General features: G+C 46.2%; 1 protein-coding gene across 4 annotated transcripts; it reads left to right on the top strand.

The window, feature by feature from the left end:
• The first annotated feature begins 285 nt into the window (after nt 1-285).
• On the top strand, nt 286-14,260 carry SERBP1 (SERPINE1 mRNA binding protein 1). 4 transcript variants are annotated; one of them, XM_069738231.1, is made up of 9 exons: nt 286-681; nt 4,164-4,380; nt 4,678-4,821; nt 4,923-5,009; nt 6,326-6,400; nt 10,220-10,397; nt 10,900-10,932; nt 12,077-12,250; nt 13,213-14,260. In XM_069738231.1, the coding sequence occupies exons 1-9, from the start codon at nt 414-416 to the stop codon at nt 13,267-13,269; spliced, it is 1,233 nt and encodes a 410-aa protein (XP_069594332.1). In that variant the 5' UTR covers nt 286-413; the 3' UTR covers nt 13,270-14,260. The 4 variants fall into 4 exon arrangements, with proteins under 4 accessions (XP_069594332.1, XP_069594335.1, XP_069594333.1 ...); XM_069738232.1 differs by having other exon boundaries at nt 298-681; nt 4,938-5,009; XM_069738234.1 differs by lacking the exon at nt 10,900-10,932 and having other exon boundaries at nt 4,938-5,009.
• The last annotated feature ends 764 nt before the right edge of the window (nt 14,261-15,024 follow it).

Here is a 15,024-nt window from a genome sequence, read left to right as displayed (position 1 = left end):
ACTGTATTTGGCCTTGCCCTCGGTGAGGGGATACCTTCCACCTGTCACCTGAGGTGATTTATGTCGGGGGCGGCTCTGTCGCTTCACTATCGCACACATGACGCCACTGTCACTACTGTAGTATCTGTTTTCTGTCAGAAGAAAACGCAAACACCCGGGAGTGCGGGCCCGGACAATGCGCTGGCGCGCTGCACGTCGGGACTTGTAGTCTTCACAGCTGCGTGTAGGAATCGGAGGGAGGAGCGCGCACGACTACAACTCCCATGTCTCCCCAAGCGCTGAAGTCCCGGATGTCTACCGCGCCGGAAGAGAAGACAGCCTCTTTCCCAGCCATCTTTTGGCTTAACTAGCAAGCGAGCTCCGCGCTCCAGGCCTCGTAGCATCGGAGGACATCCACCTCTCTAGGGGCCATCATGCCCGGGCATTTGCAGGAAGGCTTCGGCTGCGTCGTCACTAACCGTTTCGACCAGTTATTCGACGATGAGTCCGATCCCTTCGAGGTGCTGAAGGCGGCGGAGAACAAGAAGAAGGAGACGACGGGGGCCCCGGCCCAGGGCGCAGGCAAGACCGCGGCTCAGGCCGCCAAGCAGCCCAAGAAGGAGTCTCAGAAGGACCGCAGGAACCCTCTGCCCGAGAAGAAGGAGGAGGCGCCGCCGGCTCCGGTGGCGCTGAAGAAGGAAGGTGAGGCGGGCGGCGGGACTAGGCCTCGGCCTGCAGGGGGCGCCCCCGGCACTAGGCCTCAGCCTGCACCCACCGGGGCGTCCCCGGCCCCGAGCTCTACACATCAGGGGGCGCAGGAGATAGCGGGGGCTTCACTGCCCTTATATGCAGCGCTGCCGGCCGGGTGACCCCACACCGGGGCAGTGACCCGCTTCCGGGCGTCATTGCTGGGGGAGAGGAGCAGGGGGTTGACGGTGACCCTCAGCTGTGCCCGGCACGTGCTACTATCGCCCTGATCTGGAGGAGGGCGGATGGCGGGAGATGGCCGCTCACCACGTGGTTACACAGGAGGAGGATGATGGAGGTGGTGGCTCTGCTGTGACACAACATGAGGGCAGCACGTGGCCGGGCAGAATCCGGGGGTCCCTCTCTATAGGGGGCGGGGGCAGAATCCGGGGGTCCCTCTCTATAGGTGGCGGGGGCAGAATCCGGGGGTCCCTCTCTACAGGGGGCGGGGGCAGAGTCCGGGGGTCCCTCTCTATAGGGGGCGGGGGCAGAGTCCGGGGGTCCCTCTCTATAGGTGGCAGGGGCAGAGTCCGGGGGTCCCTCTCTATAGGGGGCGGGGGCAGAGTCCGGGGGTCCCTCTCTATAGGGGGCGGGGGCAGAGTCCGGGGGTCCCTCTCTATAGGGGGCGGGGGCAGAGTCCGGGGGTCCCTCTCTACAGGTGGCAGGGGCAGAGTCCGGGGGTCCCTCTCTATAGGTGGCAGGGGCAGAATCCGGGGGTCCCTCTCTATAGGTGGCGGGGGCAGAATCCGGGGGTCCCTCTCTATAGGGGGCAGAGTCCGGGGGTCCCTCTCTACAGGGGGCGGGGGCAGAGTCCGGGGGTCCCTCTCTATAGGCGGCGGGGGCAGAATCCTGGGGTCCCTCTCTATGGCTGGCGGGGGCAGAATCCGGGGGTCCCTCTCTATAGGGGGCGGGGGCAGAGTCCGGGGGTCCCTCTCTATAGGGGGCGGGGGCAGAGTCCGGGGGTCCCTCTCTATAGGGGGCGGGGGCAGAGTCCGGGGGTCCCTCTCTATAGGTGGCAGGGGCAGAATCCGGGGGTCCCTCTCTATAGGTGGCGGGGGCAGAATCCGGGGGTCCCTCTCTATAGGGGGCAGAGTCCGGGGGTCCCTCTCTACAGGGGGCGGGGGCAGAGTCCGGGGGTCCCTCTCTATAGGGGGCGGGGGCAGAGTCCGGGGGTCCCTCTCTATAGGGGGCGGGGGCAGAGTCCGGGGGTCCCTCTCTATAGGGGGCGGGGGCAGAGTCCGGGGGTCCCTCTCTATAGGGGGCGGGGGCAGAGTCCGGGGGTCCCTCTCTATAGGGGGCGGGGGCAGAGTCCGGGGGTCCCTCTCTATAGGGGGCGGGGGCAGAGTCCGGGGGTCCCTCTCTATAGGGGGCGGGGGCAGAGTCCGGGGGTCCCTCTCTATAGGCGGCGGGGGCAGAGTCCGGGGGTCCCTCTCTATAGGCGGTGGGGGCAGAATCCTTGGGTCCCTCTCTATGGGTGGCGGGGGCAGAATCCGGGGGTCCCTCTCTATAGGGGGCAGAATCCGGGGGAGAAGTTAAGAGGGGCACAGACTTTTTGGGTCATCTGCAAACTTCCTGTTACTGGTGCCTTCTCCTTGTAATATCTATGTTAAAGGGGTTTTCCGATTCTCCGGACCACTTTAAGTGAGTGCACTGGATCAGTCAGTTGTGTTCCCCCCCCTCAAATGTAAAAAAAAAAAAAAGTCACCAGTCGCATATCAACTAATTTTTTTTAATTTGAATGAGCAAGTTTGATCCTCCAATAGTGGACACGTGAACGGCCCCACAGAACACAAACCTATTTTATCATGTAGGGGAAATGCGTCTGAATGAAGCCTTAGGCTATGTGCACACGATGCAGATTTTGCTGCGGATCCACAGCAGTTTCCCATGAGTTTACAGTACAATGTAAACCTAGGGGAAACCAAAAACGCTGTGCCCATGCTGCGGAAAAAAACGCGCGGAAACGCAGCGTTTTATTTTCTGCAGCATGTCAATTCTTTGTGCGGAATGCGCAGCGTTTTTACATCGGCTCTAATAGAAAAGTGCAGATGTAAATCCGCAGCAGAAAACGCGATAAATCCGAGTTCTCTCTCGGATATAAAAGGTAAAGCCAAAACTTCAAATGCTGATGTGAACCCAACCTAGTACTAGACCTCCCTAAATGGGTTGGACATTTATGTTGTTTTGTTGGGTTTACAGATGGTAGGCTGGATGAGGCTTTCTGCATCGGCCTTCCATCACGTCAAGATGGCGTTTGGTCCGTATACATCCCTGACTGTTGGTGTATAGAGCTCATTCTGTCTTGATATAAATATGTAGCCCAAAAACCACAGAAGTCACTGGCTGCGCTATGTCTTGTGTGAATAGACCCTCAGTATGAGCAATACGTGGCCACGTAGGGTTGCACAAGGTGCAGAACTTGCTGCGAGGAAGATTCATTGGTGCCATCATATTGCGATTGGCCGCAGTTGTACCCGCTGGAGGGGCATCTCCACGAGGCCCAGATCTTGTATTGTATGTAGCATTCAGCCCTTCACATGTAATCACCTCGGGTTTTCTCAGCGTCTGCACTATGTTAGCAGGCCCCGTCAGTGTTTGCTGGGCGTGGAAGTCATTGTTCATCTCGTAGCGCGTCTAGTGTACAGGCCGACGTTTGTGACCGCACCCAAGTATATATATGTGTATATATATGTTTTTTTTCTTTTAAAGTAATAATTGAGCTGCCTGCATTACACCCATTGGCTTATTAACCATGGGAGTCTCGCTACGTGTGGGACTTGTTCCCAAGTTATAATTGGCTTGGCACGGCTCGCCTGCATTTGCAGCACTTTATAGGCTTCAGCAGCTGTTGTCAGAGCCAGTTCAGCAGTAGCGGCATCGGGAGGGCGGCTATTCTCAGGCCCTTGTCGGAGCCCAGAAAGCGCTGTCAATCACGGCTTGGCTGCTTATCCAGAAGACCTTGCAGCAGGGCCGGTGACCTTATTCTGTCCAGATACCTCTGTAACTGTAGTAAGGTTGTGTTTAGCTGAAAGCAGCTCGTAATCTTACACCTAAACATGTGCACACGCCGTGAGGTCAGGAGGGGGGAGACTCCGTATAACCATAGCAGTTCAGGAACATGGCTCTATTGCAGTGGTTGTCGTCCAATTACCCTTCGATATTCCCGTAAAGGTCCCTTTAGGAGCAGAAGTGGCTCAGTAAATAAGACAAGGAAGAACGTTTTTGATTCTTTTTAGCAGACTTGCAGGGTTCGTTGCTTGTCTAGTTTACTCTCAACTTTTCTTTAGGAATTGTTTGTGATTTTATCTTTTTATAGAGTGAACAATGTTTATCACTTTGTCACATGCCTAGTTTTAACACCCCTTTCTGTTCACACTGGCGTTGGCCTCCTGTGCCAGTGACGACTTGTTGACATGTGGTTTCTGTGTATGCAACAGGGATCAGAAGAGTTGGCAGAAGGCCCGACCAGCAACAGCAGCAGCAAGCACCACAGCAGCAGCAGTCACTGCCGCCGCAGCAGCAGTCTTCACAGGCCCCACAGGGCGAAGGGAAGCCTACTGACAGAAGACCTGTTGAGAGGAGGCCACCTCGTGAACGCCGCTTTGAAAAGCCAGCAGAAGAAAAGGTTGAAGCAGGGGAATTCTCCATTGACAGGTAAAGCTGCAGCTTCATGAGGGTCTCTGTAGGTAAAGTGCATTTATTTAGAAGATTGACAACTTTTTACCATTACAAAAACTTTACACTTAGTTGTCACTTTTCCTCAGCTTTTTATTGTGCATCCATTTATATTTGTAATTTTACACTAATTCAGTCTCTGGATACCAGATCTACTTTGCATCACATCCACCTAGTCAGTTTAATTTTAATGACTTGGTGTAAGTTGGAGCCTGTAAGAGCTTAGGTAGTCTGTATGAAGTTTTTATTCTTTGTCCTCCATTATTCCTACTGTAGGCCCATTGGTGACAGGCCACTTCGTGGTCGCGGCGGCCCTGGCAGTAGAGGGGGACGTGGCCGTGGACGTGGTATTGGCAGAGGCGATGGCTTTGACTCTCGTGGGAAACGTGAATTTGACAGACACAGTGGCAGTGACCGAGCGTAAGTATCTTCTGCTTCTCATTTCAGCTTTGCCTTTTGATGATTAATGTGTTTCCCAATGAACTTTCGTCCCCACTGACCATATAACTCATTTTGGTTAGTTCTTCACATTTCAGTGGCCCGAAACATGAGGACAAGAGGGGCGGCAGCGGATCCCACAACTGGGGAACTGTAAAGGATGAACTGAGGTTGGTTGGGTTCATTCATGGCAACCTGTTCGATAAAATTGTAGAGGTAGCAGGGTGGGGTTATCAAACAGCATTATTATTTATTGCTCCATTTATTCTATGGCGCTGTACATGTGAAAAAGTATACATAATAAAAAGTACAATAATCTGAAATACAAGTCACGACTGATAAAGGATAGAGAGAGGACCCTGCCAGCGACGGCTGTGTCTACAAGGGAGGGGTGAGGGGAGAGCTGGTCGTTTAGTGGTATTGTGGAATGAGGCTTACTGCATGTTGTAGGCTTGTCGGAAGAGGTAGGTTTTCATGTTCCTTTTGAAGGTTTCCACGGTGGGTGAGAGTGATATGTTGGGGTAGAAAAATATTTAGAATTGTGAGGGTCAGGAGATCACCAATAGTCGACTGGATTGCTGAAATTGGCTTCTTTGGCCGACATTGCTCTGCGTTTAAGCATCTTACAATAGATCGTGCTGCAGAAATGTAATATTCACATGAATCCTCTGAGGAGTCTTTGTTGCTCTACGTAACATGTAATTGTGAGCTCAGTACAGTGTCACATTGATAAGGGGTGGTTGGGCAGGATGCCTGTTTGATAAACTTTTCCCATATCTTCAGCCCATTGAAGCCTGCACTTTGCTGGCTTTAGACAAGACTGCAGTAGTTTGCATTATTTCTCTCCTGTGTCTGATATTTAAGGACTAATTTTATATATAAATTTGGCATACTTTACAAACTAGGCCCATGTTGGGGGGAATTGAGACTTGTACCCCTTGCAATTAGGGGTCTCTGCATGCGACCAGTGCCTGGGTGGTAATGTCGCTTTACAGAAAAATTGCTTGAGTCCTTAGCACCTCTGTTTGTACTTTTCTGGACCCACTTGATCACCAAGTTATGTTTGTTTTTAGCCATGTGTTTTGTTTGCTAAAAACTAGAATAGTCTTCAGTGTTGTACTCAGTAAATGAGTGGCAGGAAGCTCTTGCTTTTTGCAGTAGCCATGGACCGGGGTCATGGGGCCATTCAGCACAGCCTATTAGGACTGATCAAAGTTGCTTCTTCCCTGGTGCAATAAGGTAATCTTATCGTCCAATTTGGAGAAGTCGTCTGTTTGACTGATTTTCTTCCGTTTGGGATTCCCTATAACTTGAATTCTTAGTAACTTGTGTCCTTTCATAGAAAAAAAACCACAGGTTTTAAAGTCTTCTGCGTTTTTTGGAGCACTCAGGAGGATTGACGTGATAATCAATTATTAGGTTTATTTAATGACTAAGCCAAAGATCCAAAAATGCATGGTTTTCCTCATTGTATGTAATTTTTCAGCGAACTGGACCAGTCAACCGTAACCGAGGAGACGCCCGAAACCGAAGATCAACCCACTGCCGACTCTGAGAACAAGTGAGTGGTAATATAGAATTGCTAGGTCGCTGCAGCACAAACATCTTGCACTATACATGATTCAAGGGTTGATTTTCCTAGTTGCAGAGGTCCTTTCCTAGATCTTGTAAGGCGTGCCACAACCCGACTACTCTCCCTTTAACCCCTTTACCCCCAAGGGTGGTTTGCACGTCAATGGTCAATGACCAGGCCAATTTTTACAATTCTGACCACTGTCCCTTTATGAGGTTATAACTCTGGAACGCTTCAACGGATCCTGATGATTCTGACATTGTTTTCTCGTGACATATTGTACTTCATGATAGTGGTAAAATTTCTTTGATAGTACCTGCGTTTATTTGTGAAAAAAAATGGAAATTTGGCGAAAATTTTGAAAATTTCGCAATTTTCAAACTTTGAATCTTTATGCACTTAAATCACAGAGATATGTCACACAAAATACTTAAGTAATATTTCCCACATGTCTCCTTTACATCAGCATAATTTTGGAACCAAATTTTTTTTTTTGTTAGGGAGTTATAAGGGTTAAAAGTTGACCAGCAATTTCTCATTTTTACAACACCATTTTTTTTTTAGGGACCACATCTCATTTGAAGTCATTTTGAGGGGTCTATATGATAGAAAATACCCAAGTGTGACACCATTCTATAAACTGCACGCCTCAAGGTGCTCAAAACCACATTCAAGAAGTTTATTAACCCTTCAGGTGTTTAATAGGAATTTTTGGAATGTTTAAATAAAAATGAACATTTAACTTTTTTACACAAAAAATTTACTTCAGCTCCAATTTGTTTTATTTTACCAAGGGTAACAGGAGAAAATGGACCCCAAAAGTTGTTGTCCAATTTGTCCTGAGTACGCTGATACCCCATATGTGGCAGTAAACCACTGTTTGGGCGCATGGGAGAGCTCGGAAGGGAAGGAGCGCCGTTTGACTTTTCAATGCAAAATTGACAGGAATTGAGATGGGACGCCATGTTGCGTTTGGAGAGCCACTGATGTGCCTAAACATTGAAACCCCCCACAAGTGACACCATTTTGGAAAGTAGACCCCCTAAGGAACTTATCTGGATGTGTGGTGAGCACTTTGACCCACCAAGGGCTTCACAGAAGTTTATAATGCAGAGCCATAAATATTCCCAACTGTAAATGTAATCTTAACCCTAACTTTAGCCCCAACCCTAACTGTAGCCCCAACCCTAACCCTAGCCCTAATGGGAAAATGGAAATAAATACATTTTTTTTTTTTTCCCTAACGAAGGGGGTGATGAAGGGGGGTTTGATTTACTTTTATAGCGAGTTTTTTAGCGGATTTTTATGATTGGCAGCCGTCACACACTGAAAGACGCTTTTTATTGCAAAAAATATTTTTTGCAATACCACATTTTGAGAGCTATAATTTTTCCATATTTTGGTCCACAGAGTCATGTGAGGTCTTGTTTTTTGCGGAACGAGTTGACATTTTTATTGAAAACATTTTCGGGCACGTGACATTTTTTGATCGCTTTTTATTCCGATTTTTGTGAGGAAGAATGACCAAAAACCAGCTATTCATGAATTTCTATTGGGGGAGGCGTTTATACCGTTCCGCGTTTGGTAAAATTGATAAATCAGTTTTATTCTTCGGGTCAGTACGATTACAGCGATACCTCATTTATATCATTTTTTTATGTTTTGGCGCTTTTATACGATAACTATTTTACAGAAAAAATAATTATTTTTGCATCGCTTTATTCTCAGGACTATAACTTTTTTATTTTTTTGCTGATGATGCTGTATGGCGGCTCGTTTTTTGTGGGACAAGATGACGTTTTCAGCGGTACCATGGTTATTTATATCCACCTTTTTGATCGCGTGCTATTCCACTTTTTGTTCGGCGGTATGATAATAAAGCGTTGTTTTTTGCCTCGTTTTTTTTTTTTTTTCTTACGGTGTTTACTGTAGGGGTTAACTAGTGGGACAGTTTTATAGGTCGGGTCGTTACGGACGCGGCGATACTAAATATGTGCACTTTTATTGGTTTTTTTTTTTATTTAGATGAAGAAATGTATTTATGGGAATAATATTTTTTTTTTTTCATTATTTTGGAATATTTTTTTTTTTATATTTTTTTACATTTAGAAAATTTTTTTTTAACTTTTTTTACTTTGTCCCAGGGGGGGACATCACAGATCGGTGATCTGACAGTTTGCACAGCACTCTGTCAGATCACCGATCTGAGAGCAGTGCAGCCTGCTTCACAGTGCCTGCTCTGAGCAGGCTCTGTGAAGCCACCTCCCTCCCTGCAGGACCCGGATCCGCGGCCATCTTGGATCCGGGGCTCGAGCAGGCAGGGAGGTAAGACCCCCGCAGCAACGCGATCACATCGCGTTGCTGCGGGGGGCTCAGGGAAGCCCGTCGGGAGCCCCCCTCCCTGCGCGATGCTTCCCTGCATCATCATGTTTGATCGCGGTGTGCCAGGGGTTAATGTGCCGGGGGCGGTCCGTGACCGCTCCTGGCACATAGTGCCGGATGTCAGCTGCGATAAGCAGCTGACACCCGGCCGCGATCGGCGGCGCTCCCCCCGTGAGCGCTGCCGATCGCTATGACGTACTATCCCGTCCAGGGTCAGATAAGCCCAGGGCACCTCGACGGGATAGTACGTCTAAGGTCACAGAGGGGTTAAATATGAAAGTTTTTTACAGTTGTCTGTCAGCATAGAATGACTGTTCAAACAAAGTATAGGCGCCCGGTGCTTCATGGCGACCAATCATTTTTATACACCTTTCCACCTACTTGTTTTCAAGCTGTCAATCAATGACGGGGGTGGTGGAGATAAAGAGAAAACAAGCAAGTGGAAAGGTGAATTTAAATTATTGGCTCTGCCATGAAGCGCCGAGCGGTGGCACTTAGTCATCCTGTGCTGACAGTCCTTTTATAATGTCTAAATCACCTTTCTTTCACATGCAATATATACCTTGGCTTTTGGCAAGGTCCTTGGGGAAAAAAAATTGCATCCCAGCTTTGAGGCAGTTTTTTTTTTTTTTAATGCTCAATAGGGGCCTAATATTTGTAAGCTCTTGTTAAAAGTATTTCCTACCCCATTTAATCTGGTTGTCTCCATTTGAACCCCCGCTAGCTTAGAAATCATACCTTTTGATTTTATGGGGATCCAATCTGAAGTTCTCACCGATTCTGCAAATAAAACCGCTTTAGCCCAGTGTTAGTCTTGCACTCCCATCTTTGTGTTCCCTGTATAGCCAGGCTGCGCCAAAACAAAAGCATGGAAAAACTTAAAATGCTTCAGTAGTTCAATGAAACCTGTCTTGTAAAAAATGCAGTTAAACTGTAGATTAATAGTGTTCTGAAAGCCTGGCTGCTGGGAGGAAAAGCACTTTATTCCTTCTGGCAGCTTTGGGCTCTCGGGTGCAGCCAGCGCGGCTTCAGTCACTCCTCAGTATATAGTGATTGGCAGCTGTAACCGCACCCCGGCTCTAATGGTGAGCTGGCTGTCAGTCTGTGCCCTGGGGCGCGGTTACAGTCGCCAGTCATTATGACCCGAGCAGTGATGGAAGCGAGGCTAGCTGCAACCCTAGGACTTAAAGCCCAAGGCTGCCAGAAGGAATAAAGATAATTTCATCCTGGCAGCCGGGCCACACGTCTTCAGAATACTATTAACCTGCAGATCAAACTCTGATGTGTAGATGACATGGTGTGGATTTAGTTTTGTATGAAGTTGTAATGCTTACCTTGCTGCTCACATTTGTGTATGTGTTCAGATGAGATCCAGTGTTTGGTACAGTTTCTGCATGATGGTGATTCTAAGATCTGTATTTTTAGGGAGAATGAGGCTGAAGAGGTGAAGGAAGAAGGCCCCAAGGAAATGACCCTGGACGAATGGAAGGCCATGCAAGACAAAGAGCGCTCAAAAGTAGAGTTCAACATCCGGAAACCAAACGAAGGTGCTGACGGCCAATGGAAGAAAGGATTCGTGCTCCACAAGTCCAAGAGTGAAGAGGTAATATGGTCGTTTATCCCCCACCCCCGTTATATGGGTTTTCGATTATTGCATCTTATGGCTTGAAAGTACATTGGGTTATGCCAGTTGTTCCATAAGGTGCGGGAGGGGCCTATTGTACTATATAAAACAAAAAGGCAGATTTTTCATGCACTACATGTAGTTACTTGCATGTTACTTAAAAAAGGGAGAGCATGGATCCGCAATATTGTTAAAAGAAAAATCTGATTTAGGAGGCTTCTGTGGCTCCATTGTTATTACTGATAGAATACCATTAACTATAAGGTGACGGGACTGGCGCTTACAAGAGACCTAGAGGGAGCCCCTCGGCTCAGGCACTTGTTCACAGCCCCCTTCCCAACCGATAGATGTATTACACATCAGATTGTTACAAGCAGGGGGGGTGGGCGTAACTTTAAAGGGTTGCGACATGTAATACTAGCTTCATTATGATGATGACCTTTTAACATGAAGCCCAGAATATCTTCTGATGTCCCCGCAGGTGCATGTTCACCAAGAGATCGTCTGGAATCAGGTGATTAATTCAGCAGTGTTTTTTTTTTTTTTTGTTTGTTTTGTTTTTTTCTTTTTATCATGGCTAGTGAACATGTGGACTTAATTTTTGATTTTGCTCGAGACTTGCATAATGTATCTGTTAGATGTTTCCGGTGCAGACCCTTTTCAATCCCTAAAACCCCTTTTAAGGTTTACATGCAGCTATATGGAGGTGGAAGGGGTGGTGGTGGATCTCATAGGCCTCACTCGTTGGCTGGGAATGCTATCGTCTTGCAGTTACACAGGCTCATCCAGTTCCTGTTTTTTTTTTTTTTATACGGTTGTGGATTTGTCAGTTATATTCCAGTGTGCTGAATAAAGGGTTTTCTTTCTCTGCCTTTCCTGGATAATGTGCAAATGACAGTGGCTTTTAATTTTACCTTTCAGCCACTTGTCCTATTTTTGTATTTCTGGACCTGTAGGAATGATCAGTCTGTGCTGCGTCTGGGTAATTATTTTAATAACACACCACATGAGTAATTTTTGGATGGGTTTGAAGGCTTTGTCGACTTAGGTGGAGCTTTGCGTTAAGTGGCGTAATGGCTTAAATCTGTGCACCGATGCGACTGACTCCACTCTGTACGAGCGACAAACTGCTTTGGCACATCCGGGTTGAAACACAAACAAACAAATGAAGTATCCCGTTGTTTTCACGCATGGTCAGGAATGATATTGAGATTTATCTTTTTAGACATTTTTTGATAGACCTTTCTGTAATATATTCTGTATAGCACGAGCGATCGTTGTACAAATACACCGGGCTGCAAAGAATATTCTAAGCCTTCGGCTTTGTTAAGCTAGAGTGAAAATGGTCACACATTTTCACTATGGCATTTTTTTTTTTTAAGGGAATGTTCCAGGAAAGAGCAGAGATAACCACAAGCTTTGGAATAGAGAACTAATAGAGCAGCATTCTCTGTTGGCACTGGCTGGCATTTTCTTGTTTGTATGACCTAGGTCATTGCTATGTAATCTGTCTTGCTAATGCAAGAACTGCAGCCCCAAAACCTTCCCCCACCCCACACTAATTGTTGCTTTAAGGTTTCCTTTTTGGGACACATTTCACCTTTTGTATTCTATGAGGTTAGAGGAGTTAAACCTCACTTATTTTTCCATTTTTGCAGGTTCATGCAGAATCTGAAGGTTTGGATCATCATTTCCGCAAGCCTGCAAACGACATAACTTCCCAACTTGAGATCAACTTTGGAGACCTTGGACGCCCTGGACGTGGACGCGGCGGTGGAAGAGGAGGACGTGGACGCGGTGGAAGGCCCAGTCGTGGGGGTAGAACTGACAAGGTAAATTGCTCTTTTGTTGTGTAGTATAAACATTTTGGTATTTTGACTTTGTTTAGATGTTTTGAAAAAGTGATGGAACACTGTAAATGGGCTGTCCCCGCTGTATATGCATATAGTGTATTACATGGCTTCTCTAGAAACTCCATGTAATACTGCAGTGGAGGAAATGTGAGGCCAGCCATATCTGATGGCTTTGTTCACTTCCCAGGGCCTGTAGGAATTGTCTGATTACCTGGTCACTAGAGATGATTAGATTGATTTGCAGGACTCCATTCAAGTTCAGTGGTACTCAGGCCAGACGGGAGTCCCACAAATCTATTGCCTTGCTGCATCCCTTGGGTGGCATTTGATATTTCAGGGCTGTGCGACATAACGTTCAGATGGCGTTACGCTAGCCATGGCTGATCAAATACCGGGACTGGTAGAGGGTAACCGGATCGTAGGATTACAGCTTAGCTGCCATGGACCTCGCTAGCCATGGCTGATCAAATACCGGGACTGGTAGAGGGTAACCGGATCTTAGGATTCCAGCCTAGCTGCCATGGACCTCGCTAGCCATGGCTAATAAAATAATGGGACTGGTAGAGGGTAACCGGATCGTAGGATTCCAGCCTAGCTGCCATGGACCTCGCTAACCATGGCTAATAAAATAACGGGACTGGTAGAGGGTAACCGGATCGTAGGATTCCAGCCTAGCTGCCATGGACCTCGCTAGCCATGGCTAATCAAATACCGGGACTGGCAAGTCACCAAAAACAAGAGCTGCTCAGATTGAAAGCCTCTTTTCTAATTGATTGGCATTCAGGGTCCCTCTGATACCCTTTTTGTCTGATAAATATTTGGATGGAGGTCATCTTGGTGAGGCGCCATGGTTTTCCCTTTAATTTACGGTTGCAGTGTCTTGCTTTAATGTGTGCTTATGCCCTGTCGCATGTAACGTAACATTTTCCTCTTTCTTTCAGTCAAGTGTCTCAGCCCCTGATGTAGATGACCCTGAGGCTTTCCCAGCTTTGTCGTAAACTGGATGACTAAAGTCCCATCCTGGTGCCCCTGTGGCCCCTCCCTTCTACGAGGCTTGCATGCTTAAGGATCCTAAACAACTACAAAATTAAAGACTGTCGATCATACCATTCACACCTATGGACTGAATTTTATCTGTTTTAAAAGAAAAAAAAAAAAAAAAGGACTTCTCTCGCTACACAGAAGCAACCATACGGTAGTTCAGTTTTGTATTTAGATACGTACTGGTAGCAGGGACGTTTTCATAATTTTTCCAGAGATTATGCTTTCTTCATGGATACTTTTTTGTATGGCTGCTTGAAAATATGCGTTTCCAAACTTGAAAATATAGGTGTGAAAAGTGTGTACCAGTTAAAGCTTTTACTTCATCTGTGTTTTTATTCTCTTCCAATGTTTTGGGTTTTTTTTTCTTTAACTTTTTTTAAACTTTAGTTTTATGCTAACACTAGATTTTTTTATTTTTCTTTCAACTTAGTCTTGGCGTATAAGCCACGTTCCTTGCTTCTTTTTTTTTTTATGACCTTCCATTTTGGAAAGGTATGCAGTGGTGGTAGTGATTACATTTTTTTTTTTTTTTTTTAAAGACTTGAAAAGAAAATTAGGGTACACGAGTAGAGAACACCCAATTTGCCAGTGTATGTTTACAAGCAGTCTACTGGAATCTTAGTCTATTTTTGGCAGCCCCACATAGATAATTTTTTTGTTTCTTTTTTGACCAAGCGCACAATAGCTTTACATTTTTAATGTGAAATGTGCGGCTGAATTCCCCGGGGGTGGATGAGTGTATATAATTTTAAGTAAACCATGAAGAGAACAATTTCCATTTTCCAAGTCTAAAACCCAATTCGGTAATTTGCTATTTTGCCGTAACCCTTGTATTAGGAGGAAGCATTTTATAAATGGCACTGAAGAGACTTTTAGGTGACTTATTGTCCTCCCAAGCCTGTATTATATTAAAAGGGGTGATGCAAAATAACCCCCTCATTTTAATTTTTACCCCACATTGTCTTATTATTTCTAGCTTCTCGGTTCCACTGGTTGACAAATGAATGTTTCTCTCTTCAGGGGATGTTATATGAATTCCACTCCCTTGTTATTAAGGTTTTTTTTTTTTTATTTAAATTGCTAATATCTAGATGTGGGGGAATAAAATAATTAAAAAAAGACCACTTCAAAAATAAAGCAAAAAAAAGAAAATGAAAGAAAAACACAAAAAAATACACAAAAAATAAAAGAATAAAAAAGCTGTCTACAGTGTTTGTTAGGGTAAGATACTCCTATTATTTAATATTCTTTCTACACTTTTTAGCAGGCTATAAAATTTGTAGGTTATCTGCATAGTTTAATTAAAAAAAAAAAATCAGATAATATTGCCCTATTTTTATAAAAGCTGTACAGTTGACGAAGTATCCAGAACCGTCGTGCACCACGATAAGCGCGATCGTAAATGTTCCTGTGCCCCTTGCGGTTTTGTACTTTGCTGGATGTACCCGGTCGTTTCCAGCGCTGGCGGGGTCAGTGGTATTTTTATTCAACTGGCTTAGCTGAGATTTTTTTCTAGGAGATATAATTTACTATGAGGCTACAAATCAGAGGTATTATAAATGACAACCTAGAAGTGAGGGGACTCTCCTCTTGGCCTTTTGTGGAGTGAGATGTTATACTCTGTTCTTAGTCTGTGCTTCCCTCGGGGTGTGGGGGGATTGTTGCAAGCCCTATGAGACGTGTTTTTCTTGGGGTTCTTTTGGCCGCTT

The sequence above is a fragment of the Ranitomeya imitator genome, chromosome 8, assembly GCF_032444005.1.
Source record: "Ranitomeya imitator isolate aRanImi1 chromosome 8, aRanImi1.pri, whole genome shotgun sequence".
NCBI classification, from domain to species: domain Eukaryota; kingdom Metazoa; phylum Chordata; class Amphibia; order Anura; family Dendrobatidae; genus Ranitomeya; species Ranitomeya imitator.
Note: the sequence above shows the minus strand (reverse complement) of the source record. Positions and strands in the feature narration are given on the sequence as shown.